The sequence below is a fragment of the Euleptes europaea genome, chromosome 3 (genome assembly GCF_029931775.1).
Source record: "Euleptes europaea isolate rEulEur1 chromosome 3, rEulEur1.hap1, whole genome shotgun sequence".
NCBI classification, from domain to species: domain Eukaryota; kingdom Metazoa; phylum Chordata; class Lepidosauria; order Squamata; family Sphaerodactylidae; genus Euleptes; species Euleptes europaea.
In genome coordinates, this window is record NC_079314.1 from 114485910 (window position 1) to 114510001 (window position 24092).

The window sequence follows — 24092 nt, forward strand, 5'->3', positions numbered from 1 at the left end:
TAGTCCCATTCCATGAGCATCTTGGAAAGGCAGTCAGGATGGTGCCTTGCCTCCTGTTTCCAACAAAAGAGGTTAGATGGCCATCTGTCAGCAATGCTGATTCTATGACTTTAAGCAAATGATGAGAGGGAGGGCATCTTGGCCATCTTCTGGGCATGGAGTAGGGGTCACTGGGGGTGTGGAGGGGGGGAGGTAGTTGTGAATTTCCTGCATTGTGCAGGGGGTTGGACTATATGACCCTGGTGGTACCTTCCAACTCTATGATTCTATGATTCTAAGACTGGCCCATAAAACAGTTGCTATGATTAAAGATGCTAGTCCCCAGGTGGGACCTGGGGATCCCCCAGAATTACAGCCCATTTCCAGACTACAGAGATCAGTTCCCCTGGATAAAATGGCTGCTATGGAGGGTGGACTCTATGGCATTGTACCTTGCTGAGTGCCCCTTTCCTTTCCAGGCTCTACCCCCAAATCTCCAGGAGTTTTCCAACCAGGCATTTGGCAACTAATAAGAACATAAGGAAAGCCATGCTGGATCAGATCCAGGCCCATCAAGTCCAGCAGTCTGTTCACACAGTGGCCAACCAGGTGCCTCTAGGAAGCCCACAAACAAGACGACTGCAGCAGCATTGTCCTGCCTGGGTTCCACAGCACCTAATATAAGAAGCATGCTCCTCTCATACTGGAGAGAATAGTTATGCATCATGACTAGTATCCATTTTTTACTAGTAACCATGAATACCCCTCTCCTCCATGAACATTTCCACTCCCCTCTTCAAGACTTCCAAGTTGTCAGCCATCACCACATCCTGGGGCAGGGAGTTCCACAGTTTAGCTATGCGTTGTGTGGCCGAGGGAATCTGGTAACACTAGCTAGGAAAGCTTGGATAAACAGGTTCACGAGTAACGAGATTTTCTTCCAGCTTAAGCTTTTGTGGCCCCAAGCCCACTTCATCACATCCACAGAGTGGGCTCTACTCCATAAAAGTCTTAAAAAGTGGAATAAAGTCCCTTTTAGTCTTTAAGGTCAGGTCTTTAAGGTCAAGTTGCCTGTTTGCGCTGTCTCAGATTAACACAGCTACCGGACAAGAACCGGCACACAAGTTTCTCTGAAGGTCAGCACAAAAGTTTGGGGTTGTCAAAAACCCTAGACTCTTTGAGCGGGTGTTAAATCAGCATTTTCCTTAAAAAAAAAAAAAGCTATTAAAATTATTTTCTCATCACTAAGGCAACCATTGCATTGAGTGGTATGTGTGTTACTTTGTGTGTGTGACAAAGAGCTTCCAGAACGAAGCACCTTTTGCCAATTTGTGCTGTGACCTTCCTTGACTGGCGCTTCCTATTAGAGGATGCGTTCGACTCTTTCTGCATTTCTCTCTATCTCTCTCTCTCACCTCCTCACAATCTTGTTCTATCCGTCAGCTTCCCCCCACCCCAAGACACGGGAAGCAAATATTGACAAAGGCATCGAAGGTGGTTTAAGACTCTTCTATAAAACAGAAGGGGAAGGCGTCTGATGAAACGTTACCAGAATTTTATGCATTATGTCTTTGGAGAAGGTTGTTTCTTCTAAACCAAATATACGGCCCTTTAAAAATGAAATGTGAGAACGGATGCCAAACGGAAGTCACCCAAGACAGAATGTAAGGTTTGCTTAAATGATTTTGGACAGATTGCTCGGGCGTCTCTAACTCATTATCTCCCTTTGCCTTTGAAAATACAGTGGGTTTACATTTGAGGCCTGCAAGGAGCCAGAGAGTAAATGCATAATATATTTATTTAGAACATTTTAAACCCGTCTTTGCCTAACAACAGGCTGGAAATGAGTTTATTTACTTCGTTTAAATCCTCCTCAGGCTCCACACCAAAAACCTCCCTCCAGTGGCAAAGTACGTATAGGTAAAGGTAAAGGTCCCCTGTGCAAGCACCGGGTCATTCCTGACCCATGGGGTGACGTCACATCCCGACATTTCCAAGGCAGACTTTGTTTACGGGGTGGTTTGCCAGTGCCCTCCCCAGTCATCTTCCTTTTACCCCCAGCAAGCTGGGTACTCATTTGACCGACCTCAGAAGGATGGAAGGCTGAGTCAACCTTGAGCCGGCTACCTGAAACCATCTTCCGTTGGGATCGAACTCAGGTCGTGAGCAGAGCTTGGACTGCAGTACTACAGCTTGCCACTCTGCGCCACGGGGCTCTTGAAAGTACATATAGTGTGTATTTATTGGTCTTTGACCGCAAATAAAATTCATTCATTAGGTGGCAAAAATGGACCTGGGCTTTCTGGGAAGACCCTGGGCTTTCTAGGAAGGTTTCATAGTAAGGTTGCCAGCTCCGGATTGGAAAATACTTGGAGATTTTTTTGGGGGGCGGAGCCTGAGGAGGACAGGGTTTGGGGGGGGACTTCAATGCCATAGAGTCCAATTGCCAAAGCGGCCATTTTCTCCAGGGGAACTGATCTCTGTCGGCTGGAGATCAGCTGTAATAGCAGGAGATCTCCAGCTAGTACCTGGAGGTTGGCAACCCTAGATCCACATCCCACCCCCCTCAATAAAATATAGCTGTAACTTGTATTTCTTTTTGCACATGGTGGCGACATCTCTGCTTCTCCAACTTCTACCCGGCAGCTCTTTTTAAAAAAACTCTAATTTTATACTTTCAACCCTCAACTGCGTTCTCACAGAGTTGCGAGGGAGGGCATATGAAACCATCTATCACTGCAGGTGTTTACGCCTGCCTTGTCCTGGCGTGGTCATAACTTTCAGGAGGCCGTTGAATAAGAGTGCCATTTATCGCATTCGCATTCAAATCTCTCCGGCGATTTGCTGCTACCTTGTGCTGTCTAAATGTCTTAGTGATTGAGCAGCTGTGTGAGCGAGAAGGGAGTGGGAGGGGGGCAGTGGGGAGGACAGGGGCGGAGGGGGGGGGAAGGACCTGCCAATCCAGGGTAGCCGGGATTTACTTTGGCATGCATTGAGGGCATCGGTGTCAAATCACCCCTGGCTTTTGTCCGCTGTTGCCAAAGGGGGAAGGAGAACTGCTTTAATAGAATGGAGATAGTCATCGCTTGGACCAGTCACAGTTCTCTCCAAACTTTGTCAGCCCCACCTACCTCACAGGGTGTCTGTTGTGGGGAGAGGAAGGGAAGGCGATTGTAAGCTGGTCTGATTCTTCTTAAAAGATAAAGTCGGCATATAAAAACTAACTAATAAAAACTAACTCCTCCTTCTTCTGAGTAGTGTTCTCTACTCAGACCGGCAGCTGAGTAGTGCTGAGTAGTGTTGTTTACTCAGACTGGCAGCTGAGTAGTTGTCTACTCAGGGTCTCAGGCAAGGTCTTTCACATCACCTGCTTGCCTAGTCCCTTTAACTGGAGATGCTGGGGATTGAACCTGGGACCTTCTGCATGCCAAGCAGATGCTCTACCACTGAGCCATAGCCCCTCCCCAATGGTAGAGAAAGTCTCTACCATTTCTCCTCCTTCTCCTCCTCTTCTTCTTCAAAGGGAAGGTGACTGTAAGCTGGTTTGATTATTCCTTAAGTGGTAGAGAAAGTCGGCATATAAAAACCAACTCTTCTTCTTCGTCCTCCTCCTCCTCCTCCTCCTTCTGAGGGACTTCAATGGTATTGCCATAGAGTCCACCTTCCAAAGCTGCCATTTCCTCCAGGTGAACTGATCTCTGTCACCTGGAGATCAGTTGTAATCCCAGGACATCTCTGACCACCACCAGGATTCCAGTCCTGTTCTATCTACACCAGCTTACTTCTGGGACCAGTTCCGGGCACTGGTATTGTCCTTTAAAGCCCTACTTGGCTTGGGGTCAGCACACCGGAAAGACGTCCTTCTGCTATATGAACCCACCTGTCCATTTTGATCATCTTCAGAGGCCTTGCTTCAGGTTTTCCCACCACCTTGTGACTTAGACCTGTTGCAAACAGAGAAAGGGCCTTCTCGGGTGTGGCGCTGAAACTTTGGAACTCCTTCCCCAGGGCTAATCGTCTCTCTATCGTTGCCTTCTTCTGGGGGGTGGGGGACACCTCGTTGTTTGGTTTGGCATTCCCACGCTGACTCTTGTTAGTAGGGTTGCCAACCTCCAGGTGGTGGCTGGGGATCTTCTGCTTTTACAACTGATCTCCAGGCGAATCACTTCCCCTAAAGAAAATGACCACTTTGGCAATTGGACTCTATGGCATTGCAGTCCCTCCCCTCTCCAAACCCCCCTCCTCAGGCTCCACCCCAAAAGCTCCAGGTGTTTCCCAACTCAGAGCTGGCAACTCTGCTTATTAGTCCTCTTCCCTGTTTCAAGTATTTTCAAGTATTTATGTTTTCATGTGTTTATAGTACATTTAATTGTTTTAAATATTTTACATGTAAATGTTCGTGGCCTGGGGGAGCTTGAATTGGCTGGAAAGGCGGCATAGAGCTATTTTATCACTGTCTCGGTTAATTGTCCTTAAATTGCCTCTCTCCCTTCCCCTTCAGGCTCCAAAACAAAACAAAAGGGGGAAAAAAACCCCACCGATGCATTCAATTCCTGCTTTCACTTGTGTTACTAAGCCAGTGACATAAATGATTTTTCTCCCTTCAAAGAAGATATCTCCCTTACTATTTTGGCGGCTTATAAGATTTTCTCTGCCTCTGAAATCTGAGACAGACAATTGGGGGATCCTAATCCAGCTCGATGTTGTATTTTTAGCCAGGATCTTGTAACATCTGTCTGGTCTTCCTGTTTTGGAGAACAATTAGATCCGAGTGTCAGTAGCCTGCTAGAAAATGTGGAAAATTGTGGAAGATTCAGTAGACACTAATTTCCTTCTGGCTGTCTCAACACTCCTCAGCTTCGCCAGAATCCTCTCGAAACTAATTCAGTATGGATAATTCACCCCTTAATATATTCCGTTCCTTTCCTTTGTGGAGCCGGTCTGATGTGGCAACTATACTGTCAGTCCAGGGCCAGGGAGAAGCAGGTTCAAATCTCCACTCCCCCATGCAGCTGTCTGGGTGATTTTGGGCTAGCCATTTTCTCTCTCTCAGCCTAACCTACCTCACAGGGTTGTTGTGGCCCTATATACTGCCCCGAGCTGTGTGGAAGAACGGTGGGGTGAAAATAAAGTGGTCTGTGCTACTGCTCAGCTTTGTGGGCTCTATGGCATTGTACTTGCTGAGGTCCCTCCCCAAACCCCGCCCTTCCCAGGCTCCCCCCCCCCACAAATCTCCAGGTATTTTCCCACCCAGACCTGGCAACACTACATAGAGGAGTAACCATGCCAGATCTCCAGAAAACAGGCAAAACTCTAGCAGGAGGTTAGGCCAATCATTCAACCTGCGCAGTAGGGGAGTGGACACGTTCATGGAGGAGAGGGCTATCCATGGCTACTAGTCAAAATGGATACTAGTCATGATGCACACCTGTTCTCTCCAGGATCAGAGGAGCGTGCCTATTATCTTGGGTGCGGTGGAACACAGGCAGGATGGTGCTGCTACACTCATCTTGTTTGTGGGCTTCCTAGAGGCACCTGGTTGGCCCCTGTGTGAACAGACTGCTGGACTCAATGAGCCTTGGTCTGATCCAGCATGGCTTTTCTCGTGTTCTTGTGATTTGTTTGCCATGGTTTGCTCTTTTAAGCATTTAAAGCCCAATTTCTCACTTTTTAAAATAGAAGAAGAAGAAGAGTCGGTTTTTACATGCTGACTTTCTCTACCTCTTAAGGGAGACTCAAACCGGCTTACAATCACCTTCCCTTCCCCTCCCCACACCAGACACCCTGTGAGGTAGGTGGGGCTGAGAGAGCTCTAACTAGGGTTGCCAGGTCCCTCTTCACCACTGGTGGGAGGTTTTTGGGGTGGAGCCTGAGGAGGGTGGGGTTTGGGGAGGGGAGGGACTTCAATGCCAGAGAGTCCAATTACCAAAGAGGCCGTTTTCTCCAGGTGAGCAGATCTATATCGGCTGGAGATCAGTCGTAATAGCAGGAGATCTCCAGCTATTACCTGGAGGATGGCAACCCTAGTTCTAAGAGAGCTGTGACTAGCCCAAGGTCACCCAGCTGGCTTCGTGTTTAGGAGCGGGGAAACAAATCCAGTTCACCAGATTAGCCTCCGCCGCTCATGTGGAGGAGTGGGGAATCAAACCCGGTTCTCCAGATCAGACTCGACCGCTCCAAACCACCGCTCTTAACCACTATACCACACCGGCTCCGCCTTCTTCTTGCCCCACCCTCCACGCACAGCATCCCTAAGAAATGGTCTGTGGGCAGAAAATATCTCTGAAATCTTCAGTGCCTACGTTTCTTCTTTGCCTAACCAATTAATGCCGTTTCTTTCCTTTCCAGGTTACAGCTCTTGGGCTGTAGATATGGCCGGGCAGTCGCATGGTGTTCTTTTCTGGTTTGCTTTCGATAACATTAATTTAATTCCCCCCCCCCCCGTGTTTCCAGTTTCATAGGAGAATTTATAAAGGAATCCCGCTGCAGCTGAGAGGCGAAATTTGGTCTTTGTTGCTCGATGTCCCTAAAATGAAAGAAGAAATGAAGGACTACTATAACGTGAGTTTCCGAGATAGGTGGGCTCAGATACCTGAAAACGGGACAACAGAGAGCTTAAATTTTCTGCTGTATACCAAAAGGAATAAAAATAATATTGATTTTTTAAAAAAAAGAATAGCTCAGGAGGAATTCTTTGTCTTTTTGAACGTTTCCCCCCATTTTTGTTACGCTTTGTGCCCTAATTTCTACTTTCCCTCTGCGAAACAATGCGTTTCTAGTTTGAAGAAGTCTGACTAGAAATTACTTTTTTTGATTCTGTACCCGGGTGTGTGTGGTAAGGGGGAGTTGTTTCTCTTTCTGGACCCTCTCCCGACATTCTCCTGCCCTGACAACTTACCAATGCATAAGAAACATAAGAACGTAAGGAAAGCCCTGTTGGATCAGACCAAGGCCCATCAAGTCCAGCAGTCTGTTCACACAGTGGCCAACCAGGTTTATAAGCAGATTTATAGCACTGGCTTGACCCTCTACTTGAGCGCACAAGTCAAAATGGAGGCCCAGGGTACTTGGAGGACTGCTTCTTATCACACTGTCCAACACACCAGTGTGGGCTGATTGTGTGGGCTCTGAGACACTGTGGTGTAGTGGTTAGAGCATAGGGCTAGGGTCTGGGAGACCCAGGTTCGAATCCATGATCTGCGATGGAATCTTGTAAAAATGGCTACTAGTCATGATGCATCCCTATTCTCTCCAGGATCAGAGGAGCAGGCCCTTTATCTTAGGCGCTGTGGAGCACAGGCAGGATGGTGCTGCTGCAGTCGTCTTGTTTGGGGGCTTCCTAGAGGTACCTGGTTGGCCGCTGTGTGAACAGACTGCTGGACTTGATGGGCCTTGGTCTGATCCAGCAGGGCTTTCCTTATGTTCTTATGGAGGATAGGGCTTTCCATGGCTACTAGTTAAAATAGATCCTAGTCATGATGCATACCTATTCTCTCCAGGATCAGAGGAGCATGCCTATTACATTGGGTGCAGTGGAACTCAGGCAGGATAATGCTGCTGCGGTGGTCTTGTTCGTGGGCTTCCTAGAGGCACCTGGTTGGCCACTGTGTGAACAGACTGCTGGACTTGATGGGCCTTAGTCTGATCCAGCGTGGCTTTTATGTTCATTTGTTCTTGCTGGGTAACTTTGAGTCAGTCACACATAGCCACATAGCCTAACGTACCTATAGGGTTTCTTGTGAGGATAAAATGGAGAAGAAGAGAACAGTGTAAGCCGCTTTGGTTTTTCGCTATGGAGGAAGACAGGTTATAAGTGAAGTAAATAAATAATTATCTTCCTCATAGCCCCGCCTTCAGACATGAGGCAGGTGATGGCCAGAGATGGGGCCTTTTTAGTGATGGCACCTTGCCTGGAGAATGCCCTTCCCCTTGAGGCTCGCCTGGCCCCTATCCCAGGCTTTTAATTAAGACGCTGATCTTGTAAACTTTGTTAATATTCTCCTATGCCTGAGAAGTGTTTTTATGATGCTTGTTTTAACATGCTGAGTGTTTTATGCTGATGCTGGTTTTTTAATGGCAATATAGTTATTATTATTATTAAATAATTATTATTTTAATTATCAAAACTTATTTAATAATAGCTATTTTTAATTTTTATGACGTTGCGGGTGTTCTGTTTTTATCATGTTTTACTTTGTGATCCACCTATGGAGAGACAGCATAGAAATAATTCAGATAAATAAATAGCAGTGGAGTTCAAGTAAATTATTGAAAAGACGCGAGTATCTAAAACTTAGGGGCAACTGAAAGTTTACAAAAAGAGAGGCATCCAGAGGTGCTCAGTGTTTTTGCTATAATTACTGGGTGCTCCTAGTTTGAGAAGTTGGGCGGCAGTGGGCCTGCTTAAACTTTTCTGCTCAAAATCAAAGTCTGCGGCTGATTTGCCCTTTGTACACACCGCCCATTGCTGCTACCGATTGGATGGTTTAGTGAGGTCCTGCTGGCCCTGGCGGAGTGCCGAGAATATGGTCGAACTTCACTATCTAGAGGAAGTAAAAGTCATCACAAGGTTTCCGTAGATGAACCTGCAGAAGGATCATTATGGGGAGGGGCCGTGGCTCAGTGGTAGAGCCTTTGCTTGGCATGCAGAATGTCCCAGGTTCGATCCCCGGCATCTCCAGTTAAAGGGACTAGGCAAGTAGGTGATGTGAAAGACCTCTGTCTGAGACCCTGGAGAGCCGCTGCCGGTCAGAGTGGACAATACTGACTTTGATGGACCAAGGGTCTGATTCAGTACAAGGCAGCTTCATGTGTTCATGTGTTCTCTGCCCCCATTGGACATGACCTCCTCGTGCCTTGCGATCTCCCAGACCTTAAGTGAAGCCAGGACTTCTTCCTAGGATGTTTCACAGGATCACCTCAGTAGCCTGTGTTGTGTCCCAGCGCGGTGTAGTGGTGAGGAGCGGCGGACTCTAATCTGGAGAACTGGGTTGGTTTCCCCACTCGGCATGAAGGCTGCTGGGTGACCTTGGGCTAGTCACAGTTCTCTCTGAACTCTCTCAGACCCACCTACCACACAAGGTGTCTGTTGTGAGGAGAGGAAGGGAAGGCAATTGTAAGCTGGTTTGATTCTCCTTAAAAGATAGAGAAAGTTGGCCTGTAAAAACCAACTCTTCTTTTCTTCATGGACTGTCCCTTCTTATCCAGTTTGGAGGGAGATGAAACACCAAGGTGGCCAGAATGACTGTAGGGTTCTCGCCTTCGATGTAAACGAATTCCTTTGTTTTCCAAGAGAGTCTTTTTTCCAAGGTGTCCTCTTATAAATCTCCAAAGAACGCTGCTTTCCTAAGGAAGCTAGGAAAGAGACTGAGAATGTGAGGAAGAGCCTGCCTCTCAGGAAAATCCTTTCCCTTGCCTTTGTGGTGTAGTGGTTAAGAGCAGTGGACGCTAATCTGGGGAACCGGGTTCGATTCCCCACTCCTCCATATTAAACCTACTGGCTGACCTTGGCCCAGTCACAGTTCTCTCCAAACTCTCTCAGCCCCACCAATCTCACAAGGTGTCTGTTGTGGGAAGTGGAAGGGTAGGCAATTGTAAGCCGGTTTGATACTCCTTAAAGGTAGAGAAGATTGGAGTATTAAGAACCAACTCTTCTTCTTCTTCTGGGCCCGGGAGTTGGGACCTAACTAGGGTTGTCGTGTTCTTGCTGGGACCACCCCGCCCCGGCCATGTTCCTCCCATATCTCCCCTGGTTGGTAGGAGAAAGGTGGGGGGAATGGTGGCTGTCATCCTGACGCACTGGTGTCACTTCCATCATGACCAGAAGTGACGTCATCACATTACTAGTGACACCCTAGCATTCAGTCAAGACTCTATGGTTAAACCATAGAGTTTTGGCCAAATGGTATAACATCACTAGTGATGTCATTATGTCCCTTCTGGTTATGCCTGAAGTGACATCAGCATGTCGCTGGTTATGCCCCCAACTGTGGGTCTCCTGCCTTGTTACCATCTTCATACTGGCACCCCTAGAATGACCGCAAGGAGAGAACACTACTATCTTTTCCCCACACAACTGGAAAAGCAGGTTGGAGGAGACCCGGTTTTGAGCAGAAAACTGGAAGGAGTGTAAAGATTTAAACTGCCCCCCCTTCCCCCAGCTACTTTTCATGAAATAAAACTGTCATTCAAATGTCACCCGTGTTGCTACTGGTTTAGTACTGAGCTGCATACGAATAGAAACAGAACCTTGGCTGTCCCGTAACAGAGATATATTTCAGTTGAGATGTTCGTGCCAAATGTCTTACGTTTCGAAAGAGGTGGACAGACAATTAATAAACAAATGGGCACTTCGTCTCCTGGCTCTCGGTTACAATTTATAAATCAAATTATTTCACAAAAGGATTTCACAGTGACAAACCTTTAGCTGCTATGTCAAATACTGCACGGGAAACCCCAGTGACAAATTTTGCAAACTCAGCTCTGCGGCTTAATTTCATCACGCACTGTGACTGTTGCTTTTAACCTTGCAATGGCAATTAAAGCCTTAAAAGTCAGTATCGTTATGCCACCTCTCACATCCGTGAATTAAAGAATGAGGAAGATTGATACTTACAGTGCAATCCTAAATAGAGTTTCACCCTTCTAAGCTTGTTGAGTTCAGTGGACTTAGAACAGTATAACTCTGCTTAGGTTGCACTGCCAGAGTTTTTATTTCAATATTTCAATATTAATATGTATTTATTAAATATTTAGATCCTACCTTTTGCCTGTGGCTCAAAGCGGTTTACAAATCATGACTGAAAACGTCACAATTTAAAACATACAAAATAAAATGCCCAGGATAATCGATAGTTAACAGTCATTTATGTTATTTAAGTCATTTATATGCTGCCTTTCCTCCCAAATAGGGTCCCCAAATCGGTTTATCTTAATACACGGTTAACATCTGCAATTGTTTAGATTACAGATGGACATATTTTGGTTTTATTTAATTGAGTTTATTGCTCTCGTCTTCCAAAGAGCCCAGGCAGTGTATGCATTTCCTTTAACACATTTTCAGTTTACAACAACCCTGTGAGGTAGGCTAGGCTGCGAGTGATTGGCCCAGGGTCTCCCAGTGGGCTTCCACGACACTTGAACCACAGTGAGTGGGGATTTGAACCTGGGTCTCCCAGATCCTAGTCGACACTTGAACCACTACACTACATGGCCAAAGGACGTAAATCCAGAACCACATTTAGGATAAGATCCAGCAAAAATTTTTTTAAAGCTCCTTTGATTTCAGTGGGAAAGATAAAGGGGTGTGTATAATTCTTCCACTGGAAACAAGAGGACTTAGACACTTCTAATTTTATCTGGCTCATATCGATACTGCTTAGTTACAGAAGAAGAAGAAGAAGAAGAAGAGTTGGTTTTAATATGCCGACTTTCTCTACCACTTACGGAAGAATCAAACTGGCTTACAATCGCCTTCTCTTCCCCTCCCCACAACAGACACCCTGTGAGGGAGGTGGGGCTGAGAGAGCTGCGACTAGCCCAAGGTCACCCAGCTGGCTTTGTGAGTAGGAGTGGGGAAACAAATCCAGTTCACCAGATTAGCCTCCGCTGCTCATGTGGAGGAGTGGGGAATCAGACTCGGTTCTCCAGATCAGACTCCACTGCTCCAAACCACTGCTGTTAACCACCACACCATGCTGGATTCCTGTGTTCAGCAGTTTTGTTTGTATCTTTGAAAATCCAGGATTTTAAAAAAAAAAATCCACATTCGATTCTACCTTTCTTCCATGGAGCTCAGGGTGGCTTACATCGGTTTGTCCCTCCTTAACAACAATCCTGTGAGGCTGGTTAGGCTGGGAGACACTGATTGGTCTAAGGTACCCACTAAAGTCCATGGCAAAGTGGGGATTTAACCCCCAGTCACCTCCATCCTAATCCAACCCTAACCATTACACCACACTGCTTTTTATATATAATGACCAACAAACACTTTTAACCAAAATGATGATGAGCAAACAACGAAATACGGAACAAAAACAGATTAAAGTAAAGCAGATGTGTCTCTAAAGGTTATGGATGCCACCTAGTGATGTGTGCTAGAAAAAGAATAAGCCCACCATTGTGTGCAAGAGCAGTGTTTTCATTCTCTAAGAATTATTTTAAAAATTCTTGGAAATCCTGGAGAGATTTCAACATCTTTATAAATGATTTGGATGAGGAATAGAGGGGATGCATTGGGAGGGGTAACAAATACAGTAGAAGACAGAGCCAGGATCCAGGATGATCTTGACAGGCTGGAGAATTGGGCTAAAACTAATAAAATGCACAAAGATAAATGTAAAGTTCTGCATTTAGGTAGGAAAATCAAATGCATAATTATAGGATGGGGGAAACTTGTCTTAGCAGTAGTGCGTGCGAAAAGGATTTTGGGGTCTTAGTAGACCAAACACTGAACATGAGTCAGCAGTGTGATGCAGTAGCTAAAAAGGCAAATGCAATCTTGGGCTGCATCAACAGAAGTATAGTTTCCAGATCATGCGAAGTGATGGTATCGCTTTACTCTGCTCTGGTTAGACCTCACCTAGAGTATTGTGTTCAGTTTTGGGCACCGCAATTAAAGAAAGATGTAGACAAGCTGGAACGGGTCCAGAGGAGGGCAACCGAGATGGTGAGGGGTCTGGAGACGAAGTCCTATGAGGAAAGGTTGCAGGAGCTGGATATGTTCAGCCTGAAGAGGAGAAGACTGAGAGGGGATATGATAACCATCTTCAAGTACTTGAAGGGCTGTCATATAGAGGATGGTGCCAAGTTGTTTTCTGTTGCCCCAGAAGGCCGGACCAGAACCAACGGGTTAAAATTAAATCCAAAGAGTTTCCATCTAGACATTAGGAAGAATTTTCTAACAGAGGTTCCTCAGTGGAACAGGCTTCCTCGGGAGGTGGTAAGCTCTCCTTCCCTGGAGGTTTTTAAGCAGAGGCTAGATGGCCATTTGTCAGCAATGCTGATTCTATGACCTTAAGCAGATCATGAGAGGGAGGGCATCTTGGCCATCTTCTGGGCATAGAGTAGGGGGTCACTGGGGGTGAGGGGTGGAAGTAGCTGTGAATTTCCTGCATTGTGCAGGGGTTGGACTAGATGACCCTGGTGGTCACTTCCAGTTCTATGATTCTACGTCTGTACTCCCTAGCCAAACCTTCGATAGGCAATCTGAATACATTGTTAAGGCGGTCTGATATGAAACTTCAGCAAAACCCATAATATAAATGCAGGTCTATGTGTACAGCGCTGGGGGGGGGGGTGGAAATGAGCAGATGCAAAAAAGGATTTTCTCACATGGGTGGAACTTGAACCTTTTCTAGCCAGATTTTCAGTCTGCCCTACCAATCTGGCGTCAGTGTGCCGGCCTTTTAAAAGCCTGCTTGGTTTACTTGTTCCGTTACCACTGAGCCAAGAAATGTGCTCTTCTCATCCCTTAAACAGTCAGTTGGAGAGATAATGAAGGGTGACATAGGTTGCTCAGGGAAGGAAGCTGGCGCTTTACCTCAACAAGATCACTGAAGTGGAATTTAGGGTGGTGGTCCCTCAGTTTGCTCCACTTTGGTCCTTTTATAGTGCTTGGGAAGCTTGATGTTCCTGAGGCCATGCATAAGTGAATATCAAGCTTTTCAAAGTCCAAAGAGCCAGCATGGTATAGTGGTTAAGAGTGGTGGACTCTAATCTGGAGAACCAGGTTTGATTCCCCGCTCCTCCATGGGAAGCCTGCATGGTGATGTTGGGCTAGTCACAGTTCTTTCAGAACTCTCTCAGTCCCACCTACCTCACAAGGTGTCTGTTGTGGGGAGAGGCAGGAAAGGCGATTGAAGTTGCCGGAAGGCATGTAACTGGTGCAGTAGCCTCTTCCAAGGCCTAATTTATTCTGACAACAACTAGGGTTGCCAACCTCCAGGTACTCGCTGGAGATCTGCAATTACAGCTGATCTCCAGCTGATTGAGATCAGTTCACCTGGAGAAAATGGCCGCTTTGGCAATTGGACTCTACGGCATTGAAGTCCCTCCCTTCCCCAAACCCTCCCCTCCTCAGGTTCCGCTCCAAAAACCTCCCACTGGGGGAGAAGAGGGACCTGGCAACCCTACAGAAGATGTACACCCTAAGTACCTCCTCAGTGAAAACTAGGCCATTGTTACCATTGTCTGTGGATTTATACATCTGCTTCATATAAACATGTGCTTGATTTCTTTTTGTCCTAGACCTTAAAAACCCAAGCGAGAATAAGCTCCACAGACATCAGACAAATTGATCTGGATGTCAATCGGACATATCGGGATCATATCATGTTTAGAGATAGATATGGAGTGAAGTAAGTAAATGTTTCTCCAGTATTTCTTACTCTGATTTCTAGAATTTCAAGTGGCGTAATTTGTATTTCAGACTTTGAAAGATTTTGGGCGTAAAACCCTGAGCTGCCAATTGCAAAAACAGCAGTACATATTGGAGGGGTGGGGTATCTTTAGACTGGTTCTAGAGGTCCCCCACACACACACACTTCTGCCCTGTTGTGTTCTTGTAACAGCAAATTTATGCATAGAACTGCCTTTGACTTTCTGAAAGGTTAAACAGTCATAAGCTATCATTAGTTATTTTGATTTGCATCTGGAAGAAAATCAATAAATATTTATTTATTCATTTGGTGACTTTCTAGTGCCCCTCTTTCTGCCCGAAGGTCCTCCAGGTAGTACATGTCAGCTTAAAACACCATTCTTTCATTATAATACAATTTCATTTCCAAATTTTGTTGGGAACTCATTCACTCATGGTCTAGGGCATGAGATTTCCAACCCAGCCTCAGATTATTTCCTGCGGAAGATCCATCACATCTATATGCTAGTTTTGCCATGCAGTGCCAGGCAACTGGTGGGAAGGTTGTAGGCAGGGATATAGGGGGGCTGAGAAGTTCTTTGCATCACCACATCACTTCCAGGGAAACTCGGAAGTGACATAGGGTAGCTCTTGGAATTCCCGGAAACTTTATGATTTTACCATAGAGTTTCCAGTGGTCCTGAATGCTAACATATATCGCTTCCGGGTTTTCTCTGGAAGTGACATGGCAGCACTAAGGACACGTATGATGATGATGATGATGATGATGATGATGGTGTAGTGGTTAAGAGCGGTGGTTTGGATCGGTGGACTCTGATCTGGAGAACCAGGTTTGATTCCCCACTCCTCCGTATGAGCAGCAAAGGCGAATCTGGTGAACTAGATTTGTTTCCCCACTCCTACACAAGAAGCCAGGAAGGGAAGGTGATTGTAAGCCGGTTTGAGTTTCCCTTAAGTGGTAGAGAAAGTCGGCATATAAAAACCAACTCTTCTTCTTCTTCTCCTCCTCCTCCTCCTCCTCCCACTCCCACTACCACTACCACTTGGAGCACTGGTGAGAGCCAGTGTGGTGTAGTGGTTAAGAGCAGCAGACTCTAATCTGGAGAACCGGGTTCAATTCCCCACTCCTCCACATGCAGCCTGCTGGGTGACCTTGGGCCAGTCACAGTTCTCTCAGAACTCTCTCAGCCCCACCTACCTCACAAGGTGTCTGTTGTGGAGAGAGAAAGGGAAGGTGATCGTAAGCCGGTTTGATACTCCTTAAAAGGTAGAAAAAAGTGGGGTATAAAAACCAACTCTATGTTAAGATATAAATTTGACCTGTTGGCAATGTGATGTGACAGGTGAATATTAAACATAGATCATATCTGACATGTACAACCTAAACTGAGGCTCAACAGAGATCATATCTGACATGTACAATCTAAACTGAGGCTCAGAGGTATTTGAGGGTATTTTTAAAGTATGCAACGCAAGTCATTTTTGTTTAAGGTTTTTCTTAAACTTGTCAGTAAAGGAAATTTGTCCATATGATGGTGCATAGAAGTAATTTCTGCCTGAATGAGGATAGTTTTTCTTATGAAATCTTTTTTTCTGTTTCCCTGAGGAGATTTTGAACAGTGCTTTTCAAATGGAATATATTCTTAATTAAACCAGTGCTTCACACATTAACATTTTAAATTTTCTGTAAGAAATATATGCGTCGTAAAAAAGACTTTTTTCCCAGAGATATGCAGAATATTTGTAATGAAGAAAATATGCAAAGAAACCCCTCCAAATTATACAATAATCTACAAATCTCTGACCATATCAGTCTATTACACATCTGTTCCTGATAGGGTTGCCAACTTCGGGTTGGGAAATACCTTGAATTTTGGGGGTGGAGCCTGAGGAGGTTATGTTTGGGGAGGGACGGGACTTCATTGGGGGTACAGTGCCATACAGTCTACCTTCCAGAGTGGCCATTTTCTCCAGGTGAAGTGATCTCTGTCACCTGGAGATCAGTTGTGATCCCAGGAGATCTCCAGCCACCACCTGGAGTAGGGTTGCTAGCTCCAAGTTGGGAAATACCTGGAGATTTTGGGGGTGGAGCCTGAGCAGGGCAGGGTTTGAGGAGGGACTTCAGTGGGGTATAATGACATAGAGTCCACCTTTCAAAGTGGTCATTTTCTCCAGATGAGCTGATCTCTATTGCCTGGAGCTCAGCTGTAATAGCGAGAGATGTCCAACCACCACATAAATCCTTAAAAACACCCCAGTACTTCCAGTTTCACATTTTCTTCTAGTTTGATCCTCTTCCAGTAGATAATAAAGGGTCTCCACCCTTTTCCATGAATTGCCTCTTCTCCCTCAATTGTTGGAATGTTGGAAATTCCTACATTAAAGTTAAAGCTCCCACGTATTCTGAATGCTCCTTTTTGTTTCAAAATGATGACATCATATGAATGAAGTGTTTTCTCCTGCATTATTTAAAAAAGCAAAATGTCATTTCTGAGACGAGTCACTAAGGAGTCGTGAATTGAAGCTTTCATTCCACTCCCTCGTTTATTTTCCAAAACTGGGTTCCTTTTGCAATTGGCCCTTGTGCTCTTTGCTGAAGCTGGTCTGTGCTGAACAACAAGAAAAACAACAAAAGCACCGAAATTCTATTTCTTTTTGTAATGTTCAAAGTTCCTTTTATTCCTATTGGCTTTAGTATGGCCATTTATGCTTGGTGATTAGCAGTGGGTTCCAGGCCGAATTGCCCCGTGTTTTTTTTTTTTTTTTTTTTTTTAAGTTTTTCACGCTGAACCGTCATTCAGGAAGTGACGGCGAAGCTGGCACAAACCTGCTTGGCATTTCTTAAGAGCCCCTTTAACGCAACCTTTTGTGACCCCCCCTCTGTGAAGAACCCCCTCAAGGAAGCATGCAAAATCACAGTGGCGCGTTAGCTGTGCACACAGCGGTTGCTAATGGCTATGCAAACAGAAACAAAGGAGCAGGCGAGTGCGGGAGGGTGGAATTTCTCATTTTGCGTCGGGACCGTGAATAGGCATTTTAAAGGTCACATTTTTAAAAAGAGCTTTGAGCGAGCATCAAAATTGACCCTGCATAAATGGCCTCTTTTTCCCCCCTTTTTTTTTTGGGTGGGGGAGAACAATACACCAGGCCAATTATATTTTTTTCCAAAGCGATGCAAGATAGTTTAACTTCCTGACTACTACCCTATGTCTCCTGTGAGGCACAATCTGAACCTGTAACAGGGACCAAACACCACACACACACCCGGACAACTGGTTTGTCATGTCCAAGGCGGCTCCGGGCTTCTGTTCCTTGGATGGCTTTTTCTCCTTGCCACATAGCAAACTGTCTTCTAAATTAAGGAAGTTCCCAAAGCTGTTTGCAGTACAGCAGTTTGCTGTTTGAAGAAGAAAAAAAATCAAACATCCTAAGGAAGGACAGGGAAGGGCAGCCACGAAGGAGCTAGAAAAGATTCTGAAGTGTAAGGATGTGTCACTGGCCACCAAGATCAAGTTAATTCATGCCACAGTATTCCCTATTACTATGTATGAGTGTGAAAGCTGGACATTGAAGAAAGCTGATAGGAAGAAAGTAGATTTCTTGGAAATGGGGTGTGGGAGGAGAGTGTTACGGATACCGTCGATGGCCAAAAAAACAAACAAACCAGTGGGTTCTAGATCAAATAAAGCCTGAACTGACCCTAGAAGCTAAAATGACTAAACTGAGGCTGTCGTATTTTGGTCACATGATGAGAAGGCAAGAGTCACTGGAAAAGACAATAATGGTAGGAAAAGTTGAGGGCAGCAGGAAAAGAGGAAGGCCCAACATGGGATGGATTGACTCAATAAAGGAAGCCACAATTTGCAGGATCTGAGCAAGGCTGTCACAGATAGGACATTTTGAAGGACACTGATTCATAGGGTCGCCATGAGTCAGAAGTGACTTGACGGCACTTAACACACACACAAGAAAGCGCACCCATGCCTCCAGACAAACCCGAAGTTGCTCTGTGCATCCTGCCCAACGTTTTACATCTGTTTTTAATGTCCATCTGTTGTGATACAGTGCAGCTGTTTTTTTAAATAAATACGATCGCCAAAGTGGATGAGGGGAAAACGATTCAACAAGCTGCCTTGGTAAAAAACCCAAAATGATTTTGCTGGAAACGCTTTTTTCTGAAAACTATCGCTGCCTGCTGTGGCATTTTGAAAGAGAACTGAATCGGCGAGTGTAAAGTGCTTGGGCCATAGCATTGGGATATTTTACGTGATGTAAAATATTTACATCCTGCCTACAAGCTCAAAGGATTCTCGAGGCGGGTGGCAAAAATTGTAAATGTATCATCGGCAACCTTTAGATCGCTTCACTCCCTGTGGGGCTGTAAAGTACGCGACGTGCTAGCGATTACATTTTTATTTACCCATTTTGAATAAAAAAGCTGCTGCCTTCAAAACAGGCCCAAAGGCAATTTGCATTTAAAAATTCAACACGGCATGCAAACAAAATTAAAACCGCGCAAATCAACAAATGGCCACCAAGCCAGCAAACAAGAGAGGAGCCAGCAAGGGGGACCAAATTCAGCCAAAGAATCTCTTAAGTAACGCTTTCTTGCAGCCTACCCTGAAAACCGAGAAAGAGAAGGTGCCATCCTTTAAGTGGTAGCCCTTCCCAGAATGTTGGAATTGTTTACAGAAAATGCTTATGAAGGGTCAGCAAAGAGAAGTTGCCGGAAGGCATGTAATTCGTACAGGAGCCTCTTCCAAAGGCCTATTTTACTCTGACAACCCTGTGAGGTTAGTGTAGGAGGTCACTCAGGAAGCTTCATTGAATGAGAGGAGAGTTGAACCTTTGTGGGGTTGCCAAATAAGAGGGTTCTAGATCAAATCAGTAGGGTTGCCAACCTCCAGGTACTAGCTGGAGATCTCCAGCTATTACAACTGATCTCCAGCCGATAGAGATCAGTTCACCTGGAGAAAATGGCTGCTTAGGCAATTGGACTCTATGGCATCGAAGTCCCTCCCCTCCCCAAACCCTGCCCTCCTCTGGCTCTGCCCCAAAAACCTCCTGCCGGTGCCAAAGAGGGACCTGGCAACCCTACAAATCAAGCCTGAACTATCACTAGAAGATAAAATGACTCAACTGAGGCTGTCACACTTTGGCCACATTATGAGAAGACAAGAATCAATGAAAAAGACAACAATGATAGGAAAAGTGGAAGGCAGCAGGAAGAGAGGAAGACCCAACATGAGATGGATTGACTCTATAAAGGGAGTCAGGGCCCTCCATTTACAAGACCTCAGCAAGGCTGCTAACAGTAGGACATTTTGGAGGACATTGATTCATAGGGTCACCATGAGTCGGAAGCGACTTGATGACACTTAACACACGCACAAGGCCTGGAGATCTCCCGGAATTACAGCTGATCTCCAGACTGCAGAGATCAGGTCCCCTGACTGCTTTCGAGGGGGAACTCTATAGCATCATATCCCCGCCGAGCTCCCACCCTTTTCCAGAGCCCACCCTCCACAGGCTCCAGCCCCAAAATTCCGAGAATTTCCCATCCCAGAGTTGATTAATTAATTAATTTAATTCCTGTAGAGCCTACCTTTCTCCCCTGGTGGGGACCCAAAGCAGCTTACATCATTCTCTTCTCTTCTATTTTAGCCTCATAACAACCCTATGAGGTAGGTTAGTTGGTAAACCTAGAACCTGAGTTCTAGATGCTGTAAGCACCATAACGTACCGACTGTTTCATTTCCAAATGTACATTACGCACCAGAATTGGTGAAATTTCTTCCACACATCCAATTCAGTAGCCCTTTGGTATACATTTTAGCTTATTGATGTTTTGTCTTTGTTTCTTTCCAGGCAACAATCCTTATTCCATGTTTTAGCTGCATATTCTATATATAACACAGTAAGTAATAGCCCATATACTTTTCTGCTTATACTCTCAATATCGAAGGTGACTGTGTTAATAGAAAAGCTAAAAGCCGAATGAAAAGAGTATGAAAAGAGCCAGCATGGTGTAGTGGTTAAGAGCGGTGGACTCTGATCTGGAGAACCATGTTTGATTCTCTACATGAGTGGCTGATTCTAATCTGGTGAACTGGGTTGGTTTCCCCACTCCTACACATGAAGCCAGCTGGGTAACCTTGGGCTAGTTTCAGCTCTCTTAGAGCTCTCTCAGCCCCACCTACATCACAGGGTGTCTGTTGTGGGGAGGGGAAGAAAAGGTGATTGCAAGCTGGTTGATTCTTCCTTAAGTGGTGGAGAAAGTGGGCATATAAAAACCAACTCTTCTTCTAAAAGTAAGCAAGACTAGAGTGCAGGGAAGTTTTTCTAATTCTGGCTGTCGATCAGTCACGATGGGTAGACGTGTTAGTCTGTCTGTAGCAGTAGAAAAGAACAAGAGTCCAGTAGCACCTTAAAGATTAACAAAATTTCCATGCCATGGCCTCTGTCTGTAGTGGAAGGAAGAGGGGAAATCGTCGCTTATTAACCTTAACCGTCTAGTCCTGTTCACATGTTACGGTGAACACTCTTATGATCCGTGTGCGGTGGACGCTTGATTATTCCTTGTACCGTATATACCCATGTATGCCGAGGCCGGCTTTTTCAGCCCTTTTTTTGGGGCTGAAAAACTCGGCTTATACGCGAGTATATACGGTACATGCTTACTCACATTACATTCAGCGCACACACAGCTGAATGTATGGTACAAGCCTCACATTTATTCATGCCCCAGGCCCCGGTTTCATTCGTAAAGTGAACGGGCGTTGGCTGTTTCTCACAAACGGATGTACGCATGTACAGCAGGATGTAAATGCGTTCGCCCGAACACGGGAACAGGGCTACTATTGGGTCTGACCCTGTCTCCCATCGTGAACAGCGTTTCGCACCGTCAAAACTGCCACTTTGTTGGATTGTTCACTTTAAAAAAGAAGAAAGGAATCCAAAATGTTTTGTCTTCTGTGTTTACAGGAGGTTGGATATTGTCAGGGGATGAGCCAGATCACAGCGTTACTCCTTATGTATATGAATGAAGAAGATGCCTTCTGGGCCCTGGTGAAACTGCTCTCGGGACCCAAGCACTCTATGCACGGTACGCCGTTTTCAGATCTTGTGGTAGAGAAGGTTGGCATGTAAAAACCAACTTGGATGGGAGACCATCAAGAAAGTCTAGGGCTTGCTATGCAGAGGCAGGCAATGGCAAACCACCTGTGAATGATTCTTCCCTTGAAAATCCTGTGGGGTGCTATAAGTCATCTGCAACTTGACAGCACTTTACACACTTTACACACACACACTTTAAAGTGCCCCGGGACACTTTTTCGATCTTAAGGGTTGTGTGGAACAAATGTATCTGAAGGACAACACCACGTTCCTTAAAGCTGTGAGTATATTTTGTGGGAATGTCTCGGTTGTTTCCTTTTCTTAGTTGCTCTCTTTTTCTTCACCCCTTCCCCCTTTTCCTTTTTTAAAGGTTTTTTCATTCCTGGTTTTCCAAAGCTGTTGAGATTTCAAGAACATCATGACAAGATCATGAAGAAATGCTTGTCGAAGCTTAAGCAACACTTTGTAAGTAAAGGCCGCCGCAGACAGGCAGTTGATAAAAGGGCGTTGTTCATTGACGGGGGGAAAAGCCCCAGTGCCACATTGAATTAGGATGTTGGTATTTAGGGAGCATTTGATACTGCTCTGTATGGTGCCCGTCGACAGGTTCCAGCCCATTACAGTTTCTTCTAACAGGCATTGGTTCGGCAGGGACAGAGTTCAGTCAGCTCCTAGGATTGAATCTGCAATCTTCAGCAGGCATTCCAGAAGTTGAACAACCTCAGTTCCCCCATTTGAATCAGGGTTCCTGTGGATTCTTGTGAGTGCTGCTAATTGAAGAAGAGTTGGTTTTTTACAAGCCGATTTTCTCTCCCTTTTAAGGAGAATCAAACCGGCTTACAATCTTCTCTTCCTCTCCCCGCAACAGACACCTTGTGAGGTAGGTTTGATTCCCCACTCTAAGAGAACTGTGACTAGCCCATGGTCACCCAACTGGCTTCATGTGTAGGAGTGGGGAAACCAACCCAGTTCACCAGAGTCCGCCGCTCATGTGGAGGAGTGGGGAATCAAACCCGGTTCTCCAGATTAGAGTCTACCGCTCTTAACCACTACACCACGCTCTTAACCACTACTCCACGCTGGCTCTTAACCACCACCACCACCACCACGTTGCAAACTGAATTTAAAAATCAGGCTGTAGATGCAGCCAAGCTCGTGTTTGTTTGTTTTACTTTGAGCAACAAAAATAATTTTGTGATCAATTAATAAAAATGGATCGCCCAGGCTAGCCCAGTCTTGTCGAATCTCAGAAGCTAAGCAGAGTCAACCTTGGTTAGTATTTGGATAGGAGACCACCGAGGAAGTCTAGGGTTACTATACAAAAACAGTCAGTGGCTAACCACCTCTAAACATCTCTTGCCTTGAAAACCCTATGGGGGTTGCATCAAGGTCACATAAGTCCGCTGCAACTTGATAACTCTTTTCACCATCAATAAAAAATGGTTTGACGTCCGAACGGTTGAGTGTTCCTCATTCAACTTTGATGCTCTACTAAGTATTACATCTGCGCTGGCATTGTAGCTAGCACGAAGTCAGAGTTTTGCAGCCTTGGTTAGAAACGGGCTTGCAAGGAATGTGGGGAGCAGGTCTACTTAGAAGCAAGTCCCATGTTATTCAGTGGGACACGTCTAGAAAAGTGTCCTTTGGTTTGTAACTGTGCCTTGGTGCAGCCATTACCCTGATTGTAGTTAGTTCCTATTTGATATATGTAATTAGTTAATGTTGCAAAGTTGTGCAGTCAGGAAAGTGTGGAATCACATGCATTAAGAAGAAGAAGAGTTGGTTTTTATATGCCGACTTGCTCTACCAGGTGAGGTAGGTGGGGCTGAGAGAGTGTATCTAGCCCAAGGTCACCCAGCTGGCTTCACGTGTAGGAGTGGGGAAACAAATCCAGTCCACCAGATTAGTGTCTGCCGCTCATGTGGAGGAGTGCGGAATCAAACCCGGTTCTCCAGATCCGGGTCCACCGCTCCAAACCACCGCTCTTAACCACTACACCTCACTGGCTCTCTTAAAGTACTTAAAGTAGTATAGTGCAACTGAAAAAAATAACTTACTTTTATTGAAACTGATTCACATTCACATGCATTTTGTAGTAGAAGATGAAACAGAAGCTTTCATCTGTCATACTGCTCCCTGTTACAAGTGGCCAGCTATTCCGGCTGCAAGCGTGTGGCAGAAAGAGATCTTGAGTGTGGTCCTGGCATTTTTGCAGAGGAGAGATCTGCAGTAGCATCTTGCCTCTTGCCAGACCATCAGGAGAGAGAACAAAGGCACAGAAAGAGAAGTAGGAGTCAGAGAGAAGCTTCTAGCATAGACAAAGAGAGGCACCACACATATAGCCAGTGTGGGTCTAGCATAAAGGGAAACATAGCTCCCCTAGTGTCCAGACATGTTGAGTTTCCTTTACTCCAACTCAAGTTACATCTGACTTATGGCAACCCTGTAAGGTTTTCAAGGCAAGAGACGTTCAGAGGTGGTTTGCTATTGCCTTCCTCCGCGTGGGCTGGAGAACTCAGAGAGAACTGTGACTGGCCCAAGGTCACCCAGCAGGCTTCATGTGGAGGAGTGGGGAACTGAACATGATTAGTTCTCCAGATTAGTCTGCCACTCTTAACCA

The 24092-nt window shown here is 45.6% G+C and overlaps 1 protein-coding gene across 3 annotated transcripts in view; it reads left to right on the forward strand.

Moving 5' to 3' along the window:
- Window positions 1-24092, forward strand: part of USP6NL (USP6 N-terminal like) — a 170342-nt gene that overhangs the window by 125784 nt on the left and 20466 nt on the right. For all 3 annotated transcript variants that reach the window (XM_056845928.1, XM_056845927.1, XM_056845929.1), the window contains 5 exons: window positions 6433-6540; window positions 14227-14336; window positions 20225-20273; window positions 21341-21461; window positions 21843-21937. In XM_056845928.1, the coding sequence (XP_056701906.1) occupies window positions 6433-6540; window positions 14227-14336; window positions 20225-20273; window positions 21341-21461; window positions 21843-21937 (483 nt within the window). The remainder of the gene's footprint in view (window positions 1-6432; window positions 6541-14226; window positions 14337-20224; window positions 20274-21340; window positions 21462-21842; window positions 21938-24092) is intronic.